Source organism: Corvus cornix, chromosome 9, assembly GCF_000738735.6.
Source record: "Corvus cornix cornix isolate S_Up_H32 chromosome 9, ASM73873v5, whole genome shotgun sequence".
Taxonomy (NCBI): Eukaryota; Metazoa; Chordata; class Aves; order Passeriformes; family Corvidae; genus Corvus; species Corvus cornix.
This window is the reverse complement of record NC_046339.1, coordinates 16,926,161-16,951,679: the sequence shown is the minus strand read 5'-3', so window position 1 is coordinate 16,951,679 and position 25,519 is coordinate 16,926,161. Positions and strand designations below refer to the sequence as shown.

At 41.4% G+C, this 25,519-nt stretch overlaps 1 protein-coding gene across 19 annotated transcripts in view; it reads right to left on the bottom strand.

The window, feature by feature from the left end:
• The window catches only part of DOCK10 (dedicator of cytokinesis 10), a 144,943-nt gene that overhangs the window by 80,587 nt on the left and 38,837 nt on the right, over positions 1 to 25,519 (bottom strand). For 15 of the 19 annotated variants that reach the window (XM_039556901.1, XM_039556900.1, XM_039556902.1 and 12 more), the window contains exons 2-3: positions 8,898 to 9,017; positions 1,186 to 1,275 (exon numbers count right to left, since the gene is read on the bottom strand). In XM_039556901.1, coding sequence (XP_039412835.1) covers positions 1,186 to 1,275; positions 8,898 to 9,017 — 210 coding nt within the window. Of the gene's footprint in view, positions 1 to 1,185; positions 1,276 to 8,897; positions 9,018 to 20,295; positions 20,579 to 25,519 lie in introns of those variants that run through there. The other 4 variants (XM_010406030.3, XM_019289903.2, XM_010406033.4 and 1 more) reach the window with 4 other exon arrangements.

Here is a 25,519-nt window from a genome sequence, read left to right as displayed (position 1 = left end):
TTAACACTGCTGCCAGATTAGCAAAGATGGCAAAGTTCAGACAATCTGAGCTGGCAGTAAATTATTATTGCTCTTTTTAGACCTGCTGAAAAGAAATAGGGCCAGCCTGTAAAATGTCACATTGCATACAATTCAACAGCTACATTTCTGCCTAATTTTGGATTTCATGATTTCTAATTTCTGTGTTTGTCTGCAACTGACTTTTCCTCCACAGTTTCCTCTTGCAGTTATAGTGCATATGAAATACTTTTTCAGACCAGGAAGTGCAGCATGAAAAATCCCAACCAGTGAAAAAAAGGCCAAGAACCATCACATTATGGGCCAATTATCAGTGCTCGGAATTAAACTCCTTCTAGAAGTTGACTGAAAATTTGGTTTCATAAACCTGTTTTGTTAATGCGAATAGTGAGATATATTTCACATCTATAATGAAAGATGGGAAGGTTCAGGGAGCCATCTAAAGTAGATTCCTTTGAACAGTGCAATCAACTCCTTTAAAGTCCTTCAAAGTGATAAAACCAGTGACAACACAAAATATTCCTGAGGTAGCAGGATGAGAAATCTTCTCCTACAATCTGAGATCAGGTATGGAAACAATACAACCATAGGGGTTTTTTAAAGGTAGAGCAAACTCCTGGTGGGCCTCTAACTGTCATGGAAGAATTTTGTTGAACTTTCTATTATGAAGGTAAAACAGACTCTAAATACTTAAAATAAATATAAACCCCTATGCACCCTTCACACAGTGCACCTATTCCTCATATATACAGCTCCAAATGAGATACATACCTTGTAATAACACCTGAGAGTCTAAACCAGTGCCAATTGGTTATCTATTTTTGGAAAGATATCAATATTTTCAAAGGCAAAGCACATGCAGATCACCAATCATTAGCAGTGATGTAAAAATACCAACATCAATATCAGTGGACTAGTGGTGACAGGGAATGCAGCTGGAAAACAGTACAATGACAGGCTGATTCAGTGCATTTACAATTTTTCTAGATACAAACATCTCACAATAGGCAACTGCAGACATGCTGCTAACCCTCCCCCCTCCTACTGGCCTTCAAAATTCAAACCTGATTCAAATCACCTAAAACATATTAAAAGAAAAAAGATGTTCATTATAAACATAGCAAGCCTCCCCCAAACTCTTGGTTTCATTTAATATTAGATACTCACCTCTCTAACAAATAAATTTTCTGCTTTTTGTTCTGCATCTTCAGGTACAGAAGGATACAGTGTCCTGATTTCCAGTGAAATTGTGTCTATCTGGCAATAAACAAAAAATGTGCAATTTAGTCAAAGGCAAACAGAACAGCAGTTTTGTCTCAGGAACAGGTTAAGAACCTTGTTATCATGGCTTGCATTTTTCAGCTTGTCATGCAGCCAACACACATGCATACCAACAACTGCAGCCCAGCTCCTGCCCACACACACTATTCAATACTATCAGCTAAGGCATTAATTAGCAAGCAAGAACAGTGCTCGAGTAGATTTCTGGGAATAAAGCTGTTCCAAGCAAAGTTCCTTCAGTCTCTGAGGTTTCTGATAAAAAAAAAAGTCAAGTCTTCCTTACATCCTCTCCCAGAAATATATGCCGAATCCAGGAGTGCTACTTTCTTCCTCCACTTCCTTTCTCCACCTCATGCTTTTCTGGCAAGGAATGTGGAGACAGAACTAAAAGCTTTGCCTCTTTTGAAAGGAGAAGAGAGGAGTAGAGTCCCCCCAAGAAGCTGCAAAAGGGAGTGCCACAGGACAGCTCGGTGGCCGGAAAGCAAGGAGAACCAGGCAGCAGCTTCTCAGAGGGACATTCCCACCTGTGGGCACAGGCAGCAGGACAGGGCCGACAAGGGACTCCTGCCACTGCCTGAAGTCTCTTCCAGCCTCCACAGCCTGCACAAATTAAGCCCTTTTTCTGAAAGCAGCTGCTGGCTGAGCTGTCTTGTCAGGCCCCAGAGCAGGAAACCACAGAGAAAAGTGGATCTCCTGAAGTTCTCCACAAGGAGCCAAGCTTCCCTTAGTTCCCAGTGGGCCAACAAGAGGCCAGGGCCACCAGCAGTGCCTGTGTGACCCAGGGCCCCTGTGCTGAGGTTGGCCAAGGCAGCCGCTTCACAAAAGGCTCACAAGAGGAAGCTTTGGGGTATTTTCAATTAACCTATATATCTGTCCCACTCATTTTCTCTGCCATAAGAGGAGAAAACAACCAAAATCAACACCCAGCAGCCTAGATTATGCTCTCAGTTACAACGGAGTAACTCTTCACTCAAGACAGCAAAGGACTGAAACCCGGACAAATCTGGCCTCCCAAACCCATTTTCTCTTCCATTACAAAAAGACCCATGATTTCCAGAGGAAGGCCTGTGGCACACAACTCTTTAATATGAAGAATCACTATGTACTAATACCATGAAGCAGCTTGCAGTATCTACTGCATCCCTGGAGGCTGTCTTCCATATCCTCACCCTCAGACTAAAAGGTGATGTTTTTTCTCTGTAAATTGAAGCACCCAAACTCTACATTATGAGTGCCTGGATATAATGGACTGCATTTTTCCTTAGAGTTTACATGAACCACTTTGATTTTCCCCCATTACTTTCCACATGAGTAGCTATGAAAGAAAGACATGTATCACTCAGGCAGAAACATCACGGGATCCCCCGAACTTTTTCTGTTTCAGCTGGAGAGCTCAGGATACAATATGATTAAACCCTGGCTCTCACAAAAAAAATGATGGGGGTGTCATAGACACCAGAAAGTGAAAAAAAATCCCATTGTTCTGATAAACTGAGCACAGTTTCCTAAACGTGGGTTCCTGGGCTCTACTCAGCTGTGTTATCAATGCCTGCATGAAGTGCTTTACACAATCATTGAGTCTATGAGTAAAAGAGACAGAATATGGAGAAGTATGAATTTTCAGGCTATGTTTAGTAAGAGATGTCTGAATTCTTGGTTGCTTAGGGACTTCCCAGCAGTACCCACAGTCTCTGGAATGCACCTCATTGCTTTTACTTCACACATACGTGACATTTGAAGCAGTAATGTTTTTTCAGCAGTCATGACAAGATGCAATCCCTGAGCACAGCTGAAAAGCCTGGGGTGCCCCTGTGGCCCATGATATTGAGCTCTTCCCAGGGCTGGGCCCTGCAGCCATGAAGCACCCTCCTCCCAGCACACACAGCACTGCTGAAGATCTGCTCCTCTTCCCAGACTGAGGCAGAGTGGGAGGCCACAGGAGAGGAGATGAAATGTACTCTGTACCTCACACTGACCCTGTCACGATGGTGAATAAGCTTCAGAGAGAGCAACAGCCTGTTCTGCTTGCCCACAGCAAAACCTGCCTGCTCCATGTATTGCACAGAAAGTAGTTTCCAGTATTTTTTTATAGGTAGGACATATAGCAAGTAATTTCTTTTTACCTAATACAACACTTGTCAACTGACACGAACACACTGACTGAGACAGGCAACATCTACCTTAGTGGGGCCATTGTGCCTCCCTCTCCTTACACAGCCTGATAAAAATACTGTAGCTGAACAAGACAGGTAACCCAAGCCCACTGTTCTGCCTGTGGTGCCCTTCCCAGCCACACTTGAAAGAAAGAAACAGAGCCCTGCAAACCTGAGAAATCGGGTGACACTGGGCTTGCTGCCTTTCTAGACTTTGACAAAGAATACCACAGGTTTATTTACAAAGAATTGGGACATGGAAAATGTTATATATTGTTATATTTAAACTTGTCTTAAAAACTACAAAGCACTTCCCTTCTGAGAACTAGTCATGTTTAACCACTTAGCTGCAAAAGCTTGGCCACAAAGGCACTTCCTGTTCATAGTCAATTACTTTCAAAGTTAAATGCTCCTACAGGCTGATCAGGAACGGTATTATTCACCAAAACTGCTTTATTCAGAAAAGAACTAAATTTCAACAACAGAACATGTGCTTCTGAGTCAGTCACCCAAAAAATCAAAGATTTTATTTCGAGAATTCAGTATGTATAAATGTGCTGTGAATTCAGCCTAATTTCTAATGTTTAGGCAATCATGGCACTTGTCTGTTCAAGCCAAAGGCCAATTACCCTCTCATTTGTGCATGCAAACTGTGGTAATCAAATAATGCAGGTATCAGCCTAAAGCATTCAAGTCTGTAATTCTTCTGAATGATTTTTAATTTATTTTATATAAATATCCTATATCTAGCCATGATTTCTGGCACTGCCAGGCTGTCTTATTTGCATAAGCTGTTGGCCCCAGGTGTTGGATGAGTTACAAGGTGCAATTTCCCTAAGCACCTTCTCTTGCCACATTCACCTTCTACAATGAAGCATGGAAGTTAATACTGCTCCTTTTCAAACACTGATTAGGAATAATGTTTTCAGGCAGTGACTACTTTCCAGTGACATGGTGAATTTAGCATTTGAAAATGGAGTTCAAACTCCATTAGCCATTTCAAACATTTTCAGTCTGAATCCATTCTGAATAGCTTTTAGTCTGAAAGCACGTTAGCAGTGGTTAAATCTTTAGAGGGATTCATCAACAATGATGATATTTACTTCCTGCAAAGGCCGCCCTTCGGAGAGACCTAACCACACACGGGCTGACATGTTCCTCCCTGGTAATGCTTATGTTCAAGCTCTCTAAAGAAAAGCTGCTCAGCCCCACTTTCATCCAAGTAAACAGATTTACTTAATGTTACCAAAACCTGCAGTGAGTTAGTCCATCAAATTAAAAAGCAGGCTAAGATGCGACTATGCTGTACAAATACCATGGTGCAGAGGCTGTTGTGGTACAGAGCTCCCTGACAGGCTGCGGTCCCAGCACAGATCTCACCACCTGTGCAGGCTGCAAAGAGAAAGGAAAGCAGGAACAGAGCACATTTAAAGGACAGATTTTGCCCCATCACTCCCTGAATCGCATTCAGTGTGAGAGGCTATGCTTTGCTGACTGCATTAAACAGTTGGAATGCACCCCTAGGAGTCCAGATACCTCTCACTGTCCTGCTCCTGCCAGCCCATGCAAATGTGCACGTCAAGGATACCCATAACACCATTAGTCATGAGAGAAATGGACTCAATTTCTGCTCCTCTAAGAATGAGCAGATACTCCTTGTCACATGGGAAAGTGGGAGCTAAGTCATGTGCTATTTGACATAACTCATGATCTCACCACCGTAACTCTTCTGATCTTAGAAATAACAGTCAGGTTTCCAAGGGGTTTTTCAGGGGTTTTTCCAAGGAGGCTCCAAGGCCTGCACTTCCAGCTGCCCCTATAGCACACGTTTCATGTGAAGAGGCAGTGTCCTTGATGACTCTTGCTCCCTCCCCTTACGGATGCATCTGGTTCTGTTATGAACTTCTGTATCCAGATGAACAACTTTTGTCCCTGCACAGCATCTAGAAAGCAGAGGTTTCACAACCTGAAAAATAGGGAGATTTTGGCTTTTGTTCAGAGCTAAAAAAAAGAAGCTTGGAAACAATCACGCCTGCAGTGATGGCAAGTACAGCAATTGCACAATTCAGCTCCTTTTCTTCTAAGGCCTCTGCAATACTTGGGAGGGAACAGGGCTCCCAGGTGGGCTTTCAGAAGCTCAAAGAGTCAGGAGCACATCAGACTGACCCTTCAACAGGTTTTGCATTATACAAGCAAGTTTTGCCATCTTACACCTGTCCTGAATTTAGGCAATGAATTATTGCTTCTATTGCAGGTTGAAAACCAGGCATTCAGCCATACTTACACAAATAGTTTTAAAAAGTCTGAGTTCCACTTTTCAAACAGATTTAGAAAAGTCATACATGAGAAGGAGGAACAAATTTTCACAACCCAGGGAGTTTAACATGCTTTTATAGTATACAAATTTAAGTGACCATTAAATACTTTCATCTACCTTTTTAAAACAATTAACTTATATTTATCAACATACCATTAACATACACAGTTACTAAACCTGCAAACAAGCAAAGCTATTAGCAAAGGAGTGCTGAGCCTGTTGCCACTAAGGAAGAGCAGCTGTGATTTTAAGCAAGACTTCAGATCCTGGAGAGATTTGAAAAGAGGCTGCTGGGCATTCAGTGAATTTCCAAAGGATGGAAGAAAATATAAAAAATTACTTATGAAAGGATACAGCAAGTATTTTGTTTGGATATATGACAGTGCCTAGGAGCAGAAATACAGATGTATGACAACAAATCCAGGCAACAATAAGATGTCAAAGGTTAAAGGTGGGAGTGAGACCAACTTGAAGGAAGGTATAACACTTCCTTCATGGCCTCCTTTCTGGCAAACACATAGCAGAAAAGTGAGAAATAGGAATCCCAGACAGCAGCAGTTCCAGTTGTTAAGGGGAGTGTGGCCAGGTTTGGGGAGCAGAAGGTAAAGGAAGCAAAGCAACCCAATGGTGAGGATGCAAAACTACCAGGATCATCACCAAGCTTGCCTTTTTATAAGTACAACAGGAAGGCAATCAACTCCCTCTTACTACCACCAAGAAGTACAGTGTAAGCTCTGCTCTGATGCATTGCTGCAGAAATTTCCACTGGCCATTATTTCACAGCACAGCAACAGAAGGGATCCAAGAACAGGTGAAACTTGAAGCTGAGCTGACATGCTTTTTCTGAAATGGAAAATGGACTTTGGGCAGGCAAATGAGTTATAAGGAAGGAATTGCTAGGAAAACAAGAAGTAGAACTGATGTGAATCGATTATTTTTTATTTTTTTAAGGGATTATTAAGCATGGTTACAAAAGAAGTGAAGTATCTTTTCCCCAGCTGGAATAAAACCAGAGAAGGCATCTGTAATGTATACACCTTGTACTCTTCTGCGGAGATGCAGGGGAATGGAGGAATACAGTCTACCAGACTCTGATATAAAGAATTCTCTGCTGTTCCACAGACTTCAAATAAGATGTTAGAAATGACCAACAGAAGTCTTGTGAGAATAACAGCATTCTCTTTGAATGCAAGTAAAAAGAGAAGCAATTCTGAGATGAAACAACAGTGACAATAATTCACCCATATCTGATGCATGTGGTGAACGACAAATCCAAAAATTGGAAATCATTATTAAAAGCAGAATTTTCTCCTCTGTCCACTGCCTCAGCTAACTCTTTTGGTTGGGGTTTCACTCTGAAGAGACTTTTGCCTATAGGATGTGCTCACCCACAGGCCTAAGCTGGGGCTGTGTCAACACTGAGACATGAAGTCTGCAGCAAGTGTAATCATTAGGAGTTAAACAGGGCCAGCCACCATTTCCTTGGGCATTATCACATTAAATCCCACTCAGAGTCAGCCTGGGCACCTCCTAATTCAGTCAGACGTGGACCTCCTTCTACTCAAATGTCTGACCCAGACTTTTGTGCACAGGTGATATTTCAGCAGGAGAGAGCAGGACTAGAAATAGATATTCTGCAACTGGAACACCTGCCTGGTACAGAAGCTCTGCAGTCCTGTCTGGTGACATAGGCTCTTGCAACTGACACTGACTTCAACAGCAGATAACAAAGATAAGAGAGGTTTATTGCAAGGATATGGACCCTATCTACCACTGCCTTTGCTCTTCTGTGAGTACAGACCATCTCCACCATGCAAGTACCTCTCTCATCTGTCTTAATCTCTTTTTTCTTATTATTTTTTGAATTTAGATAGATTATGCCAAATAGGTGCAAAGCATAACACAGAGGAAACAAAACAGAAGTAGCTACTAAAATCCAAGCAACAACTGCTCAAAATAAATGAAAATAAGGATATGAAAATATGCTTGACAGACAGAGGTCTTTAGCAGTAGAACAAGATTCTTCTTTCACTGAGAAGGTTTGCTCCATGGACTTGATCTCAGTTACTCTAAATCAAAGGGCTCAAGAGCCTTGTACATACAGCACGCAGTATGTCTATTCAGCTTTGTAATGCTAATTTCATAAATTGACAAATGTGCAAAATGGATAAAGGAATTAAAAATAATGAGGAAATCTATTCTGTTTAGCTTCTTTCAATCCCATGAGCACATTAACTCAGTTAATGCCACCAAGGAAATAGAACCATTTAGTAAAACAAAGCAGTCGATTAGATTAAGCTGCCCTCCTAGGACAGGAGCAGTGCCATGAGCTGATGGGAAGGGCCCTCACAGAGCAGTTACAATTGGTCACAAATTGAAATGTCTTTCCATTAGAAAATGCCTATTCATCAAAACCTAAATGTTTTACAAAGGTGGGGTGATTTTGCAGAAGTTGCTGTTCAATGCAGGCAATCTGCCCGTGCACTTGCCTGGTAACACAGCTCCCCAGCCACCCTGCTGACCACCCCAGCACTGGCACTGGAGAGCTGCCCTGGGCCTCCAGGCTCTCCATGTCTTTGCAGTTTGCCAGGACAAGCAGTGGGGGACCCAGGATGAGGTCAGGCAGCTCCATGGCTGTGGGGTCAGGGATCCACTGCCTCTCACTGTCCCACCACGAGAGCTTTCCTCAGCACCAGAGACTCTATCTAGTGGCCAAATACATCAAACAGAACAGGATCAGAAGTTACAGATTAAATTGGACTAAATCAGACTATAATAGTAGGGAGAGATTCTAGGACTGGCCAAACAACCACTGTGCTGAAAAACAGAGAAGTATACATGATAGAATAACATTTAGTGAGTTCCTGAAATGTATCTGGGAACAACCAGGGCTTCAAGCTTTATCTAACCCTGAGCAGTAAAGTCATGCATATATAAATGTCAGAGGAAAAAAAACAACCCAAAAGCCAAGTGCATTTGGTGAGAGGGAAGTATGGCATTTTGCATGAGTTAAGAAAATCTTAGAGAGCCCTGGGACAACTTGTGGCTCTCCCTCTAGCAATGGAGATTAAATCAAAGAGGAGAACAAACCTAAGAAAAGGAATAACACATATTTGCCTTGTACTTACTGAAAAGTCATCATCAGGGAACAATATCAGATCTTTAAACTGGCTGTCCCCAATATTTTTTTCGATCTCTGTGATAACAGCCTCATAATCCAAAGGCTCCAAGAGTTTGGGTTTTTCCTGCTGTGGAAAAAAAAGAAAAGATCAGGTGATCTCTCTACACACAAATTTGCTTTCCTCCCCCTTCATAAACTGACATCTGTTGCTTTTTTGCCTTTATACACCAAAGCATGAATAACTTCTCCCCTCATTCCATTCTGTTCAGCTTGTTGCATCTGAACTTGTGCACTAGAGTGAAGTGAGGAAGCTGGGCCACTTGCAACAGCCACTCTCCATCTCACAACTCCAGAGCAATCGGTCAGCTTATTACAGAGACCAAAACCACCAGCTTAATTTACCTGGAATTCTCTCTTTCTCCATAAATACATCAAGAAAATTGATGGATACAGTTTGAACTGAACATAGATAGGACTTTGAGCTAATATGTTTCAGAATAAGAAACCTACTTATTTCTTCACTGTTTTACACAGTCCCCGCCTTTTGAACTGCTGGCAGTTTGTGAAAGCCACCATATTGTTTTACTTGGCAATAACCCAAGATTATTCTCCTGGGATAAACTGGCATCCATCTCCATGGTTTCTCTTGTCAGAAAGCAGGACTAGTATCATCACAGCAGTACTACTATTGCCTGAAACAGCAGTAAAGTAAGAAACCACCACAGGAAAAAGTAAAGTCACATTGTCCTGAAATACAACCCAAAAATAGAAAAAGAGAAGCCTGCCTGACATGCTAGAATACATTAAACAAATGAACAGTCATGTACTAGAGTGAGAACATTTACTCAATTCAAAGATGTAAGCATCAGGAAGAGTGAATGAGAAAGGGCAAGAACTGCCAGAAGGGATGGAAAAGAATGTGATGAAAGAGAAAAAGGGCACTAGTGGAAAGCAAAGGCAGAAACATTTACTCTCTCAGTCTGGTGCAAAAGTGGACATTAGACAAGATTGTATTTTACCCACTGTTCTTTCATTGAGCTATCCAGGACTATAAAGTTTCCCTCCATCTTCCCTTAATCAAAACCAAGGTGTATTGAAAAAAGAAAGCTTTGACATCTCCATAAAACAAATTTCTCCAATGAGAATGTCCATCATATATGATTTTACTTACCTCATTCATGTATGGTCCATTATACATATAATGATTCAAATGTAATAGTCCCTCTCCCTTTTGACTTTGTCCTAGAAAGTTCTTGGTTTTTTTTTAGTAATCACAGTCATCTCAAGATTTCTTGTGAACATTGTTTCCCTTCTATATTGAGTCCAAGACTCACCTTGGCATCAAATGCATCTATGAAAAGTTTAATTAGCATCAGCAACACAGCCACATGAATTAGATTAAAACACATGAATACACATGTTCCTAGAAAGTTATTCAATTGCTGAACAGCTGATGCAAGAATCACAGAACAACTCAGGACCTCTGCAGGTCACCTACTCCAACTCCCTGCTTAAAGAATCAAAGCTCCACCAAAGCATGGCGACACAATTAAAAAAGTTAGAACTGCTTCTTCAGCAGTTCTCAGTCTATTAACTCTCACAGTCCCTTTTGCACACTTATGAGTTAATAACCTTTTAAAAATCATTAGTATTTAACATTCACAGACCACAAGCACTATCTACTGATGCTGAGACATTAAAGAATTGTAAAAGACAGGCAAGCTCAACACGTAACAGTAACAAATCGAAGAAAACTACTTTAATGTTTGATTTAGATTCTGTGACAGGACTGGATTCTGGTTTTGTGATGTCCAGTTAAGACAAGGAGTTCTACTAGGACATGACACTTCATATTAACCCAGCCACAGCACCTTAAGCTGCCCCAAGCTGGTACTTGGCCCTGGCCTGCCCCAGTTGACACACAATGATCCAGTCCTGCTCAAGAAGCTCTTGGGCTGAGTCTCAGCCATATCCCTCAGTAAGGTTTCTCTCTGTTGTTTGCCGACAGCAGTTCCCCACAGGAACTTAACAGGGCCAACTTGGCCACGTCACCATACACAGCTTGCTCTCATTCCCTTCCAAATTGTGCTAAGTCCCTGCAGTATCATCTTGACAGGAGTTTCAGACTTCCTGTCATTAAATTTGTCATTGCATCTATTTATTAAATATTCATCTATAAACATACATTTCAATGAGTTAAAACCATGAAGAGAAAACACCAGTGCCTACTGAGTGTACCATCTCTGCTGTACCACTGGTTTTGGTAACGATGCCAAAAGGCCTGAACAAAGTTCACGCAGTTCAAGTTCAGCCGGAAGCAAACTTGTAGTAGTGCAACTGTTACCTTCAGTAGGAAACCTTATAGCAACCATTTACAAGGAAACTCATAGTAAAAGTGAAAAAAATACGTACTCTGACATTTATGATGCACCAGTGCTTCACACGGGCATTTTTTCCTGTGTAGTGGTTTCACTAAAACATGAACATTTTCTGCATAAAATGTGTGACATTGACTACACTGATAACTCTCCCTTCCCAGAGCTGATACTGTCAGGCTAATGATTCTGCAACAATCTCAACTCTTAGTAAGACATGCAACTGAAGTCATAAAATGTCCACTCTCCAAAAAAAAAAAAGAAAAGTGTCAACACAACCTTAATCTTGGTCAGATGCTCCTTGGAAACATCATGAATGTCAGTTTTCAAAATCTCCTAAAAAACCATTAAGCAAAAAAATGACAGAAGTAGTCACCTTCCCATTGAAGTTGTAGACTAGAGAAGAGCTGGGAAACCCCAGAAATCTTGGGACTTCTCTTGAAATATGGGGAAATCCCATAAAAATGTGTAGCATTTGCAGGTTTTCTATACCCGTGGAAACTACCCTTTTTGCTGGGGCTGGCAGAAGGAAGAAGTATTCCTTCTTCCCCCTGGAAATCCCTGTAAGGTTGGGGTGAACACAGCTACATCTCCTTCAAAATTAATATCCTGCAGATGTTGGGGTGCAAGTTGAGGCAGGGTAAGCTATGTCACATTGCCTTCTCTTTGCTCTTCAGAAACTGGTAATGCTCAGAAACCCACTCCTGAAAGCTGCTCAAACACTCCAGGGGAAAACTCCTTCTTGGCAGCTGCAAGGTCATTTACATGAGACAAGAACACAATTCGAGAAAACCCCGAAGCAGAGGAACACAGCAAGCGTATGAATACCACTGCTCCCACAGCACTAATTCTCTTGCTCTCAGTGCTGCAAAGGGCATGATCAGATGGAAACATTTTAACAGATGTTAACAGAGAAGTCTTTGGAGAAAGATTACACATCTGAACTAAATGCAAGTAGATGTGACATTATCAAACCTGCTGCAAAATTTTTCAGTGGAGCACTTCAATATTTATGGTGATGTTTTTCTACTCATGCAGTAAAAATTACATTCTTCCTTCCATGTCAGTACAGCAAAATCCTGTGTAAAATGCAATACTCTATTATGCAAGCTCCCATAAATCAGAGATGCAAGTAATAGCCCATCCTTGTCGATACACTGGCCACAGAGATAATTTAGTCCCTTGCCAGCATCAAGCATGATGCTATAATAAATGTGACGCCTCTCTTCATCAATTCTACGTGTTCTTACAGACCATAAGACTCTGCTCTGTGGACACGGACTCCATCCCTTGCAGAGCCAGTACTTTGGACTTGGCAAAGCTCTGCAGTGCAATGCTTGCATTGCAGTTGTGATGGGAAGTGGCAGCTGGTTAGTTAGAAGCTTATCTCTACTGGTGTGGGGCGGCTGCTCCATTTTTTCCTCCCTAGCAGACAGAAGCAGTGATGTTGGGATTAGCAAATTTCTCCCTGCAAGCACTAGTAGAGATCTGTAAATGAGTAGGGCTGACTTAAAGCTAATTTAATAATCCCAGCACTGCCTCTTCTCAATTTAACTTGTCTGTTCTTTTTTGGAAACAGGCCAACCTGGCAATCTGTGCCAAAATCGAATTATGCTGTCTTGGATTTCTGTAATGCTTTTTATATTCTCCATCTCAAGTGAGTAATGAATTTAGTTGTGCTAAAATGGTTGTGAATACATCTAGTAAAAAGGCACTCTCCGACTCACCTGCTACAACATTCTCAGCAGTACCATTTACTTCACACCCTGACAGTGCTGTGTAGCTTTGCATGTTGTTGAGCCAGCCTTTCCACACTCTTTTGGAATACTGAAGTGGTATTAAATCAGAGCCGACACCACAGGAGGATAATATACTTTCACAGGGGTGAAACTGGCCAGATTCCATCAGTGATATATGGCTTCATTGCCATCACCTTCTCGTCTAGATGAAAAAGGATTATATTTCCCTGTAGTAATGACCCAAAATATCCAAATAAATGATATTACAGAATCAAATATGGTACTTGACTTTCCTCCAGATGCACAGACATTGTGCACTGATGCTAGTACCCATCTTTTCTTCATAATTATATATCATCCTCCTAAAGCTGTATTTCTGTGAACACTCCCTGAAGGAGGAAATGATATAACAGAGACCAATAGTCTCTGAACAGTCATCCCAAGAACTTCCCCATTCTAAAAATAAACTAGACTAACTGCTAGGATTTTCTAATGCTTTAATGTCATATTATTCAACACCAAATCCTGAATATTTAGAATCTATTGAATTTAATAGAGGTGTAAAAAATAATTTCTTCTCTTCCACACACCAGGAAGAAAAACATTAAGGAAACAGATAAACAGAAAGAAATTAAGTTGCTGGACTTCAGTTACCCTAACCCTATATCTGTGACCCAAAGATCCATGTTCATAAAGAGAATCAAAACTATTGTGATGGCCAGATTGGTCAAGATCAAGCAAGATTCTGATTTTATATTTCATTCAAGCTATGGCTTGTCAAAAATGACAATTCATTCTAGTATACATCTAAAATACTGAAATGGGCACTTAAAAGAGAAAGAGCCACTTTAACTGTTACTACAACAATAGCATCACCTTCCTTCGTTTTTTTAGACTTCATAATGATATTATTAACCAAACAAAATCCTATCAAAACTTACGACAGCAAATTAAACTGCTTTTTAGGATGACACCAATGTGAAGTGCTTCTCACACTCCTTTGGTCTTCCTTTCCGTTTCACTCTTACATACTGTACCTTTGACATAATGTATGTCTTTCTATGTTTTCATATGGTTAATATATGTAGCTAATTATATTCTACCAGGGCAGGCCAACTTCAATTGAATATTTCTTTGCCAAGCCTGTCCAAACTAAAGCTAAAGAACAGCCAGGAGTCCACGACTTTTGGAGAAGATGTAGCATAAAGGCTGAATTTAGCCCTGTCTCAGATATGCCAGAGATCCAGCATGCCCAGCAGCTCTGAGATGTGCTACTTGCAGCTGCCTGAACACTCAAGGAGCTGAAGCTAGAAAACAATCTTTGTTTCATGGATTCACCACAACTTTTGCATTTCTGTAGGACCAACATATGTCTCTATTCACCACAGGGCAGCAGAGCAGTTTGGTGCCTGGGGTGAATTCCATGGGAAGGATATCTCCATTGGGTGCACCTTTTTCCCCCACCAGATCATGGGTGAGCAGCCTGAGATCCTGTGTGCTCCTGGCAGGGAGTCCCATGGCAGCATTTTTATCCAGGGAGCACAGACAGCACAGCCACTCCAGGATAAAGGTGTCCCCAACACCCTCAAGCAGCTGAGCTGGGAGTGACAGGAATCACCCACTCAAAATATTCTCACCCTACAGGCCTCCCCTTTCTGCTCCCAACACACTCTGCATCATGCTACAGATTTCATTTAAGGAAAATAAGTTTTGCATTTCAAGCACAGAGCAGGCAGTTCAAGGTCTGCAAAAGGTATCCAGGGTATGGATATGGAAGCACAGCCAGAACCAGCAGGCAGACGGTCTCTCCTTTTGATTCAGATCTACTCCTTTTTATGACTGCTTGGCCTGTTCTGCATCTATTTACAGTCAACAAACCCTCTGGCCACATTACAAAGGCTTCCTTTGGCTCAGTATGTGATCCACAGTCAACAAATTTATTAAAATTAGTGGTACAAAGAAAATTTTCTTTGACACAACCATCCCATCTTAAAATACATTCACTCATCAGGTCCAAAATGTTTAATTTGTCATGACTTTCCGTAAACCTTGGAGAATTGCACTTGGAAAGAACCCAGTCAGGGCTGCACAGCTCAACTAATATACTCTTCAGTGTCAGCACTGAAGCCAACGTGCCAATAAATTTCATTAAGGGGATTGCCAGTTCCCACATGATTCTGCTACAGAGAAAATCACCAAGAATTACAAAGAATCCACCCCCAATTCCTAGTGATTCAGAAACTACTTGCCAAAATGCTATAGTACCCATCAGCTCAAGCACAGCAAAAGAAAGGAAACCTGTTGAAGATCCTGCTGGGAGTAATTTTCATTCTTTAAAGCCTCCTTATTCAAAGAAAATTCTGATTGACACCAATAAGTGACTGGCTTGACTAAATGAGACTTACTTTGTGCAAATACAGCTAGGATAGGATGAATCCCAATTGCTTACATAACCATTGTTTTGTAGATCTAAATCTATGTAAAACTGCTTTGTATTATTTTCCAGCTTTAAAAATTACTGTAAGAGAATTCAGAGAATTCAGCATGTTAAATATTTGAAAAATAGAAACACCTCTCATGTGGATGAGCTATCTCAGAAAATTTTCCTTTCAACTGGTGGTCCAGCTGGAGCCCTCGGAGCCTCCAGCGGCACATGGAGCTGCTCCAGCACGGCAACTGACGAGCAACCAGGGCTCAGGCTGCTCCAACCACAGAGAACTATTCTCAGGCAACTGGGAGTGACCCACACTTTCTAATAGCTCTTGTTTCTCAAGACAGAATTTATCGTTGCTTTCATTATGAATTTTGAAAGTTCCAGCCCTAATAAAACTACCTCCCTCATGGTTAAACTGTAGAAGCCACACAAGACTGTTGACTAGCAAAGCCTCCAGCTGGAGGGAGAGGAGATGCTTCGTGCTACGCCCAACTTAATCATATGCATTTCCTGAATCCTGTTTCCCGACCATGATTGTTCACCTGGCATTGCAGCCTTGCTGCAGTGCCTTCTGACTCTGCAATGGCAATGCATGGGCATGTCCATCTTCATGGACTAGCACCTGTCCTTTTAGACAGTAGATAAAATTATCAGTACAATCTGCAAAAAACCTTCAGGGTAAGAAGGCAACAACTTACTTGTCCTCACTGCTTATGCAGTATCTTGAAACTCTCCTTCGGAAGGAGATTTAAAAAATTCATTTAATCATAAAACTACTGAAGTCAGCCACTGACAAGACCTCAAATGAAACTGCTAAGTTTTAAATTTGGATTTAATTGGTTGGCTTTCCAAAATGTCAAGAATAACACCTTCTAAATAGCAAGGACTTCTGAAGCCTAGACTAAATATTTGCCCATAGGTCACTTCAGGGGAAAAACAAGCAAGTTTTGTTAAGCATCATAAGGGTTTTTTTAAAATAATTTACATAGACCTCTAACCTAGCAAAACTCAGCCACTTTCTCTCCCCTTACCTGACCTAAACCTGGAAAAAAAAGTGCAGCTTTAGCAACAAAAGGCTTTCTTTGAATCTATCACACAGAACCTATTCATGAAGAAAGCAAGCAAAAGCCAAAGACACAATTCACTCCTGTTCATGCAGACATCTATCTGAACAGACAGGTAGGGTGTGGTGGAAGAGGACCGGGCAGAAGGGACGGGAACAGAGGCAGAAGGGATGGAGCAGAGAGGAGCTGCCAACAGAGCTGGAGTGTTCTGCTCAGCCACTTGCCTCATTAGTGATTACTTCACTCCAGGGAAGGAGAAGGGCATTGTCCTGCCCTGTGCACTGTAGAGGGGATGCTGAAGTGAGTCTAGTTCATCTGTTTTGGAAACATGCTTTTCTTCCTGTCCACTTGTTTTAGCACAGTCTCAGGCGTGCAGAGCCACTGCCCCAAACAGCAATAACAAAACCAGCCTGCAAGCTGCATGCAGTCGATTTGACCAAAGCTTGTCAGCTTCCTATTTAAAGTTTATGTAAACAGCACTTCTGAGTCTGTCTGTGCACATGTGCACACACACACACACACACGTGTATAACTTCACATATAAAGTCATTGTAGGCTCAGGAAAATCTATATTTAAAGAAAAGATGCTCCCAATTTTTGCCCTTAAATGGCACTCCTAGCAGAGGTAGAAGCCCAGCCTTGACACCTATAGCATCTACACAACAATAATAGAAGTGGTTACAGCAACAGGCAAACCAGTCCCCTCCGTTTGTGCAAACTGGATGAATTAGGGAGACACGGGGATCTACACATGGTTATCTGTGTACAGGTTCAGGGGAAGTACCAAAAGAAGGCTGTGCCAGGCATTCCTCCCTCACCCATTCCTCCACCAGGTTCATCCAGCACAAACTTGCTGCTAAAATGGGATTAGATTTTACATCACACTGTGCACAGCACAGGATTGTCTTTAAAACGGTTTTATTTATTTTGAAATGAAGATTTCTTTTCAGCAGACTGTGGTTTTAGAGTACATAGAAGAGTTTGTTTTTCAAGGACTGAAGGGAAAGCTCTAATATCTGTTCATTAGATCATGCTCTGATGCTAAAGACTTTGATACTATTGCATGTCTGATGAAGTTGCAACGCAGTGCAGAGGCAAACATCCATTGTTCATTTTCAATTAAAACCTAAGACTTAGATGTATGAAGACCTAGACATGTCAACTGAGCAAACAACTGTTTTGAAAGGGGCTCAACCACTTCAGAAGGCCCTGAAGCAAAAACAACTAACAAAAATGTTTGCATTAGCCCTAAATAAACTTTTCAAAGATATCATTTAACTTCTAGAGTACTTGCTAATATGTTACTGTCCCATGGGTAAATCTCATGCATGCTGTTCTGCTTCATTTTACTCAGTGAATAACCCTCTTTCTCTACTGGCACTATGGTTACTTATCTCTTCACAAGTAATAGGTATTTCTCATGCTACATATCTGAATACATGATTTTAAGTATTTCCACGGAGGTTTTATCTGTAAAATTAACATCATTTACACATGGCCATTATAAACTCTGCTCTCACAATGACGTTAAAATTGTAATTGTTTCCTTGACGTCAACTCCCCTCCCAATCAATTATCTGGCTATCAAGGCATTTACACACGCAGGATGTAAATGAGAGCAAAAAAACACTGAGCTCAATCATCAACCTACAATCAATTAAAGATAATCAGATAATAATTAGTCTTACAAAAAAAAAAAGGGAGCTTCCAGTAAATAATGCAAGTCCATCTACAGAAAACACAGATCTAAGAATAGTATATGAAGAAATGCACTCTGAGTAAGGTCCCCACACACAAAAGCCTTTACAGCTGCAGTGGGAACTGACACCACTTTGAAATCTGTGTGGAGGTGCAGAGGACTGATGCATGAAGGAGAGATTGGCTGCTGGTTGATAACAAAAAGTACCTGTAGGCCAAAGATTTAACATGCTCCAATTATGAAATATTGGGCAGAAAGACACAGATTGCAAGGCACAAAAGTAAAGTCAAGTGTGCCTGCATTTCCTAAGGGCTAAACAAACGACTGAGAAATACATCTACAGAGTAATACGACACAGTGACCCTATCTTAGTCTATCTTATGTCTGAAAAGAACAGAAATCAGCACAGATTCCCCTGCAAAGCTGAGCTATATCGCTGACATACAGCGGCCACCCACGTCAGGGGAAGCGCAGGGTGACCCACAAGCCACTGATGAAACAGGCTTGTTACCTATTTCCAATTACAGGCACAGGGTTACAAGGGCTCTATGTTTTAGGTCAAACTACAATGCATTGTTGTTTTTTCTAAGAATCAGTAAAATTCGAAGGTTCTTCAGCACCACTAAATTGAACGCTCAGTTTCTGTTACCTGATGATACAGGAAAAAGGGACCAAACACATTCCTCTTTATCTGCAGGCAGGCTGCTGGCTTACTGTTACCGTTTGGGCTTTATTTCCAGCCATCCTTTCCTGTAAGGCTGCAATAACTTCAGATGAGCACTAATAATGTATAGACAGGATTTGTACAATAATGACAAAAATCCCTCCTCACCAGGATTTAAGAGGATAAGTGAAGAAAGCAGCGCCTACCTCCTACCAAAGCCTTGTGAACTGCTGTGGTTAGATGCTTTCAGCAGCACCACCAGCATTCATTCCTGAGACCCTTGACCATGAAGCTCAAACATGGTATCTTTGACTGTATGTCAATAGCTCAGAGCAGCAGAAACTACACCATAAAGTAGCCTTGTCAAAAAGATCCACTTCCATATAAAATACCTATCCAAAAAGGCACCTAGTCACAAGCAAAACCCAAACACTACTAGATGAACCACAAACCATCTTAACTGGTGACCAAGTGTTACAACTGCAAAGTTCTTTTCCTTCCTATTTAAAAAAGCTAATGAGAATACTCTTCTTGGTTATCACTGATTCTGTTACACTGGACATGCCTCAAAAGAGCTATCTGCATGCACGTGCAAACAGAGTAACTGAATGAACAAAACTATGGAAGAAAATCAAACACCTCTTGCCTTGAGGAAAAAAATTCACTGTCTCTTCTTCTTGCAGAAGCCATTAAATGTTTCCTGAGCTAAAGTAGTCTTTCCAGTGAAGAGAATACACTGAAAATCAGTACTTGCCCAAGACTCCTCAACAGCAGACTCTAAGCGTTTTACCTATTGTTGTCTGCAGTTTCAATTTCAGTCAGGAAAGTTTAGGTACAACGCAGTTGATGTGAGCTTCTCAGGGCCCCACAGTGCAGTTTCAGGAGCCTCAGTCCTGGCCCAAAACCACCAGTGGCAAAGCTGCTGTGTAGCCCAAGGGGCAGAACCTCACTCTAGCTTGCCACCAAAGGTTCTAGAGCTTTCTCCAGTGGCTCCCTGCACTGCAGAAGGCCAGTGTTTTTCTCCTTCTCCCGGCCTTGAGAGGTGCCCATCGCAAATCACGAACTCTGAAATAGCACAGAGGAACTTTCCTCTCCAGAAGCAGCGTTATGGATTTTCATGGAACTACCAGGCATTTGCTATAAGGTGCCAGAGGGACTACCACACACTCCTGCTATCAGTATGTTTCTGATCAACAATGTGAGGCTATAAAAGTTTCCCTAATGTGCCTGAGTTCTGTAAACTCCTGAACTTCCTGTGCTTCAGTCTCATTCTCCAGTGCTCAATCCCTGAACACAGACTGAACGAGGCTTGGTGAATCCTACATAAACAATGAGCAATAAATCCTACTCTCTCCGAAGTGTAGTCCTAAGAGTGACCTGCAATTTCTTAGCCATTTCTCAGAAGAAGTGGAAGAAGAGTGCATACTCACACAGCTTAATCTGTGAATTTCTCCTTGGTTCACTCTCCTAATGGTCTTTCTCTTCCTCCGCAGTTCACTGGGCTCCCTTCTGAATCTCCCACGAAAACTCATTGTATCCGTAGGAATTAAGCAGCCAACAAATATCTCTTTAAAAACTGTGCTCCTTTAACCTCCTTCCTTCAGCAGCTTCAGCACAACTGGAAGCTGCGTATGCTGTTCAAGGGGGAAGTAGGTCTAAAAGTTACATGCTGTATCCACAGTAACTGAACAGAAAGAAGAAGAAAACCAGCAATAACTCATTTCTTCCTGTGAAGAACATTCTGCTATTAAGGCAAGAGCATCTCATTAAACCATAAATACACCCAGTCTCCACCTCTAATGCAAATCGAAATAGGAAGTTGTAGAAAAAACGCTGCAAGTGAACATCTATCTTTGTCTCAAACACCATTACATCCTTTCTCCTCACCACCCTCCCTGATTCGAAAGCCAAAACAGCTGCACTCTTACTTCATATGTGTGTGTGTCTGCAAGATAAAAAAAGTCATTCACAGAACAGCCATCTCTTACATAGCCCCTCGGTAGCAGACTTGGGCCACAGTGCACGCAATGTCAGGTTTGTGCTGCCAGGGCCATCTCTCCTTTTGGAGCAAGGTAGCAGTTCCCCTTTCAAAGTGGCATGAAACACCAATAAGAGGAAGAACCCTGCAAATTCCTAAATTTGCAGACAGTTACAAAAAGGTGACAACAGAGAAATTCATATGCTAATATCCAAAATGTATTTTTTGCTTGTAAAAAACAGGTTTTAGAAATGCTTGTAACCTGCCAACTAAGAACCTGCTTGCTTCACACCCTGCTGCCACCTCAGAAGGAGAGCTGTCTGAGCCTGCTCCCCAGATGCCCCACACAGGGGAATACCAGCAGCTCCCCCTGCCCACTACCCCATACAGGGGCAATCCTAGCAGCACCTTGACAGGTTAGAAGCCCTCACTCAGTGCCTCAGAACTGCAGTGGCAACAGGAGCAGTGACATGGCCAGTCAAATTATTCTTAATTAAGGTAGGAGACTCACCCAGTGCTCAGATGTCTGAAGGCTGGGAGGGCACAAAGATCTTTTAAAACGGAACAAACGCCCTCAGTGCCCACACATGTGCAGGCACACGCACAGACCCTTATCTTCTTTGTTCCAGCTGAGGATTCATCCTGCTGCAGCAGCAAGGCTGCACTCCCCTATGCACACAGCCTTTATGTGGCATGCATTAGGTTTTTATTTTTATTTAATATCTGTGTGCATAGCTAGGGCAAAGTGATAGTTTTTCTGCTTTCTCATGCTGTATTTTTTGCCAATTGGACAATAAGCATCATTCTCACAACTTGTTTGAATTAATTACTCTGTTTGAGATCTGCAACTTTACCCTGAGTGCCATTTTTTTCTTTCTTTCCAACAAATAATTCTGAGTTCTACAAACTCTAGGAACTCTTTTACACATTCCTCAAGATTAGTAACATTTGATCAAAGTAACAAACCTCTGCAGGAGTTCCAAGGATTGTTCCATATGCTAGGTTTCCATTCCAGGAGAGCAGAGACACTGAGCCCAGCATATCTGACCTGAACACTACAAAACCACATCCGTTCGATCAGTTGCTTTCCTCTTCCAAAGTTAAAATGCGGTGCAACTCTTGAATTAACCCCCCATCTCATCATTATCTTTGTCATTCAGATTTGCCTTTGAGAAGATCACCTCCTTTAAACTGTTACCAGCCCTAAAACGACACCCTAAAACGGATTTCACTGTACTCCTACTTAGCGGTGAAACGCATCTGTCTGATGCAAAAACAAAAAAGACAACAGCAACCCTTTGCCAAGGCATGCAGACATTTCAAGTAGCTACCGATATAGAAGCACAGCATTAACCAAGCTGGAATCACCCTTGTCTTCTCTCAAACTACCACACTATCTCTACTGGAGTCCCTGGTGCCTCTCATGTAACACACGGAAGGTGGCTGCCAAGACCAGAGGTCCTTGCCAGAAGTTAAATTTAATGCTGGAATCATCAGCTCTGCTGGTTTAACTTTAGGCAGGTATCAGTTCCTCTCAGAGGCTCCTTCGCTTATCCACTCCTTAACTCAACTGTCACACAGAACAAGCAGAGTTCCAACTTTCCTTTCCCTGGGAAGGCTCTCTCCCAGCTTCCTGCCTCCCACAGAGGCCTTTCCAGGGTGTCCTTTCCACTGAGATAAGGGTCACTACCACTTCCTGAAACTTTAATGAACTTGCATTACTCCAAAATAATACAAAAGATGAACTTAGGTTCAAGTCTCCAGCTGGTCCTCATCCAGTTTACTCCACTGAGTGTCTTTTGTCCAAAAGATTTTCATTCCTAATATTATTAATCCTCATTTATTTCCATATCTCTGGCAGACAGGTTTTCAGGAACAATACTAAAAGGCAGTCAGCACTGTATTTTCTCAACACCAAGGCATTAAAAGGCTGAGGCACTGAAATAACAAATAAGCTACAGCATTCACACAGAGATATGAACCAAAATAATAGTAAACAACTGCAAATAAAGACTCCACTTTCTTAGATCTGTTTTGAATGCAAATCCCTCTTGTAATGGAGAATAAGAAAACCATTCAAATGTCTAATAATACTTTGTCCTGTAGCAGAAGTACAAAGAAAACTTCATTAGCATCAGTGTGACCGTAAAAGATTTCCTCATTTTTCCTCAAGACTTCTCCATCTCTTCAGTTAAAGATACCAGGTAATTTAAGATAATCATAAAATTGGTTATGTTATATTAATATGAATAAAGCTCCTGTGCTGTTTTTAAATTCAGAATTATAATGTATAAGGTGAGAAGTATTATCCATACCTCAAGCTATTCCAAAAAAAGAGGTATTTGGCTCCAGGAAAACCACAAGCCTTGGTTTACATTTGTGAACTGCTGTATCCAATTCATGGAATCAAAATAAGGATGCTGAAGCCCTTCAAAAGCAATCAGTTATGTAAAGTAGTCAATTAAGTGTTTAATTGCCTTCTGCTCTGCTATCTTTGTGGGACATGTTCATCTGCTCCTAGCATTTTTCAGAAATGTAAGAATATCCAGGTGGGAAGAAAAATGATATTTTATATCTCTACCCCAGTTAAGGAAAAGCTATGCATTCCTTTTGCTGCAGAACCATTAGCATTTAATTTTCCAACAGGGGTTACAAGTTCTTTAATAACTTTTTAATTCCCTTTCCCTGCATTTCTTCTAGTTTCTCATTTCCCTTTTAGATCTATTCACTGTCATGCTTCATTTACTTCAGTTTGAATTGTGATATACAATTGTGAAATATGCAATATGTAAAAAAATACCATTGGACAAAACTAATTCACTGCTACAGTACATCATGTGATCATTGGAAAATGCATTTCAATAGTGCTTTGCTAGGAGCCATAGAAAGACACAAAAATTCAGCTCCTAAAGTGTGTATCTTCAACTAACATAAAAGACACCCCAAAACAGGCTGAATATTTGGGCTGCTGTGTAGCAAATACTCAATTCACTACACTGTCCTTCTAAAATATTATAATCTACCAACTCCAACCAAGAAGGACCAAGAACTGATGCTTCTGTTTGTCACACTGGCATTTTTTTCCCCACAGATTTAGAGAAGAAAAAAAGTCTCATGCAAGCATCAAATTCATAGCAAATTTTGGAGAATGAATGCTTCCCTTCAGCTCAGGGCTTCTGTCTGGAAGCAATACTGATCTGAACAAAGTGCAAGTCAAAAACATAGTCTTGATTTATGCCAGCATATATATGAATAATTGCACAATTCTGACTCAGGCCTTTTGTTTAAGAGATTTGAGAAAAAGTTTAATTAACAAGTAAGAAAACTCCTTTTGCTGGAACAAGCCGCATCAACTGCATATTATGCTTGTGCTAAGGTTAAATTCTGAAATGAAACAAACTTTTCATTACAAAACTTGCTTCATTTATAAACTAAGAGCCCTGTGATGACAGTGACACCGTCATTCAGAAAGCCTGGACCAGTACTGAGAGATCTGACACATTTAACGTTTCACAGCTTGGCAGAGCACAGATAAGAACCTTCCTACTCCCTTGAATGGCGTGTGGCATTTCCAGCACTTCAGAGTTCCTGGTAGAACCACCACAGTAAAGTTGCAGAAGAAAAACCAGAGGATGCCAGCCCTGCCCAACACCCAGCCCTTGGGGTAGGACCAGAAACAATCCTGGACTCTGTGCCCATGGTTACAGATTGGCACATGTGGAACAGGCAGCTATTAGCTCAGGTACTGGGGAAAAGAAGAAAAATTATGGTATCCTGGAGAGCGTCACAAAGAGCTTTTTATATTTTTCTGTTTCAATTTTAGTATTTTTACATTATTTTTTCAAAACTTGGAGGCATGGCTGGTATACTCACCTTCTGAGGCCAGTAACTAGGAGATTTACACAGTTAATATCCCACAGCATCCAGGCAGTGCAGGTGTACAGGCTGATGCTGCTTTTCATGTCTTCAGTGCTCATCCCCCAGCAAGTCCCCCACCACTGTGACATCCTGAACAGGGCAATGCTGCCAGAAGCCAGTTTTGTGTTTGGACAAAGGCAGTAGGATTAGGTGTAACACACTGTCCTTTCTGTGGTCAGAATGCTCGTTAGGACATTGATTGCACTGACTGGCCACACACTGGATGTATTTTTTCAGATATGACTGTCAAAAATCTCCTAATGGGATTGCGAGACTAAGCTGAGGTGACACAGAATGGACACTGCACGCTCGTCTTACCTGCATCATCCAGGCATCGGGAATAGCGTGTGCTCTGCAGTGATTTGTGACTGCACCTAAAAACTGCTCTTCCCAAAAGCTTCATGTTGGACAGGTAGAGAAGATCACTACACTGGGGCCAGGGACAGATAAGTGTTTTTTATAAGCACCTAACAAAGACAACAGAAAGCACTAGTGACCTCCATCCCAATCCCTTTGTCAAAGACTGAACATTCTCTCCTCTCCTCCTCCCCCCCTCAAAAATCTCCCAAATCAAACCAGGTGATCATATTTTGAAATTAAATGCTCACTATTGATCCATGAACATTTGAAAATGTCCTAAAAAAAAAAAAAAAAAAAAGGAAAAATATGAAACCAAAACAACGTAAACAGAAAGGTAAAACAACTGAGTCAGAAAAACTACATCTGAAGCAACCTTTTGCAAAGCCACTCTGGTATTG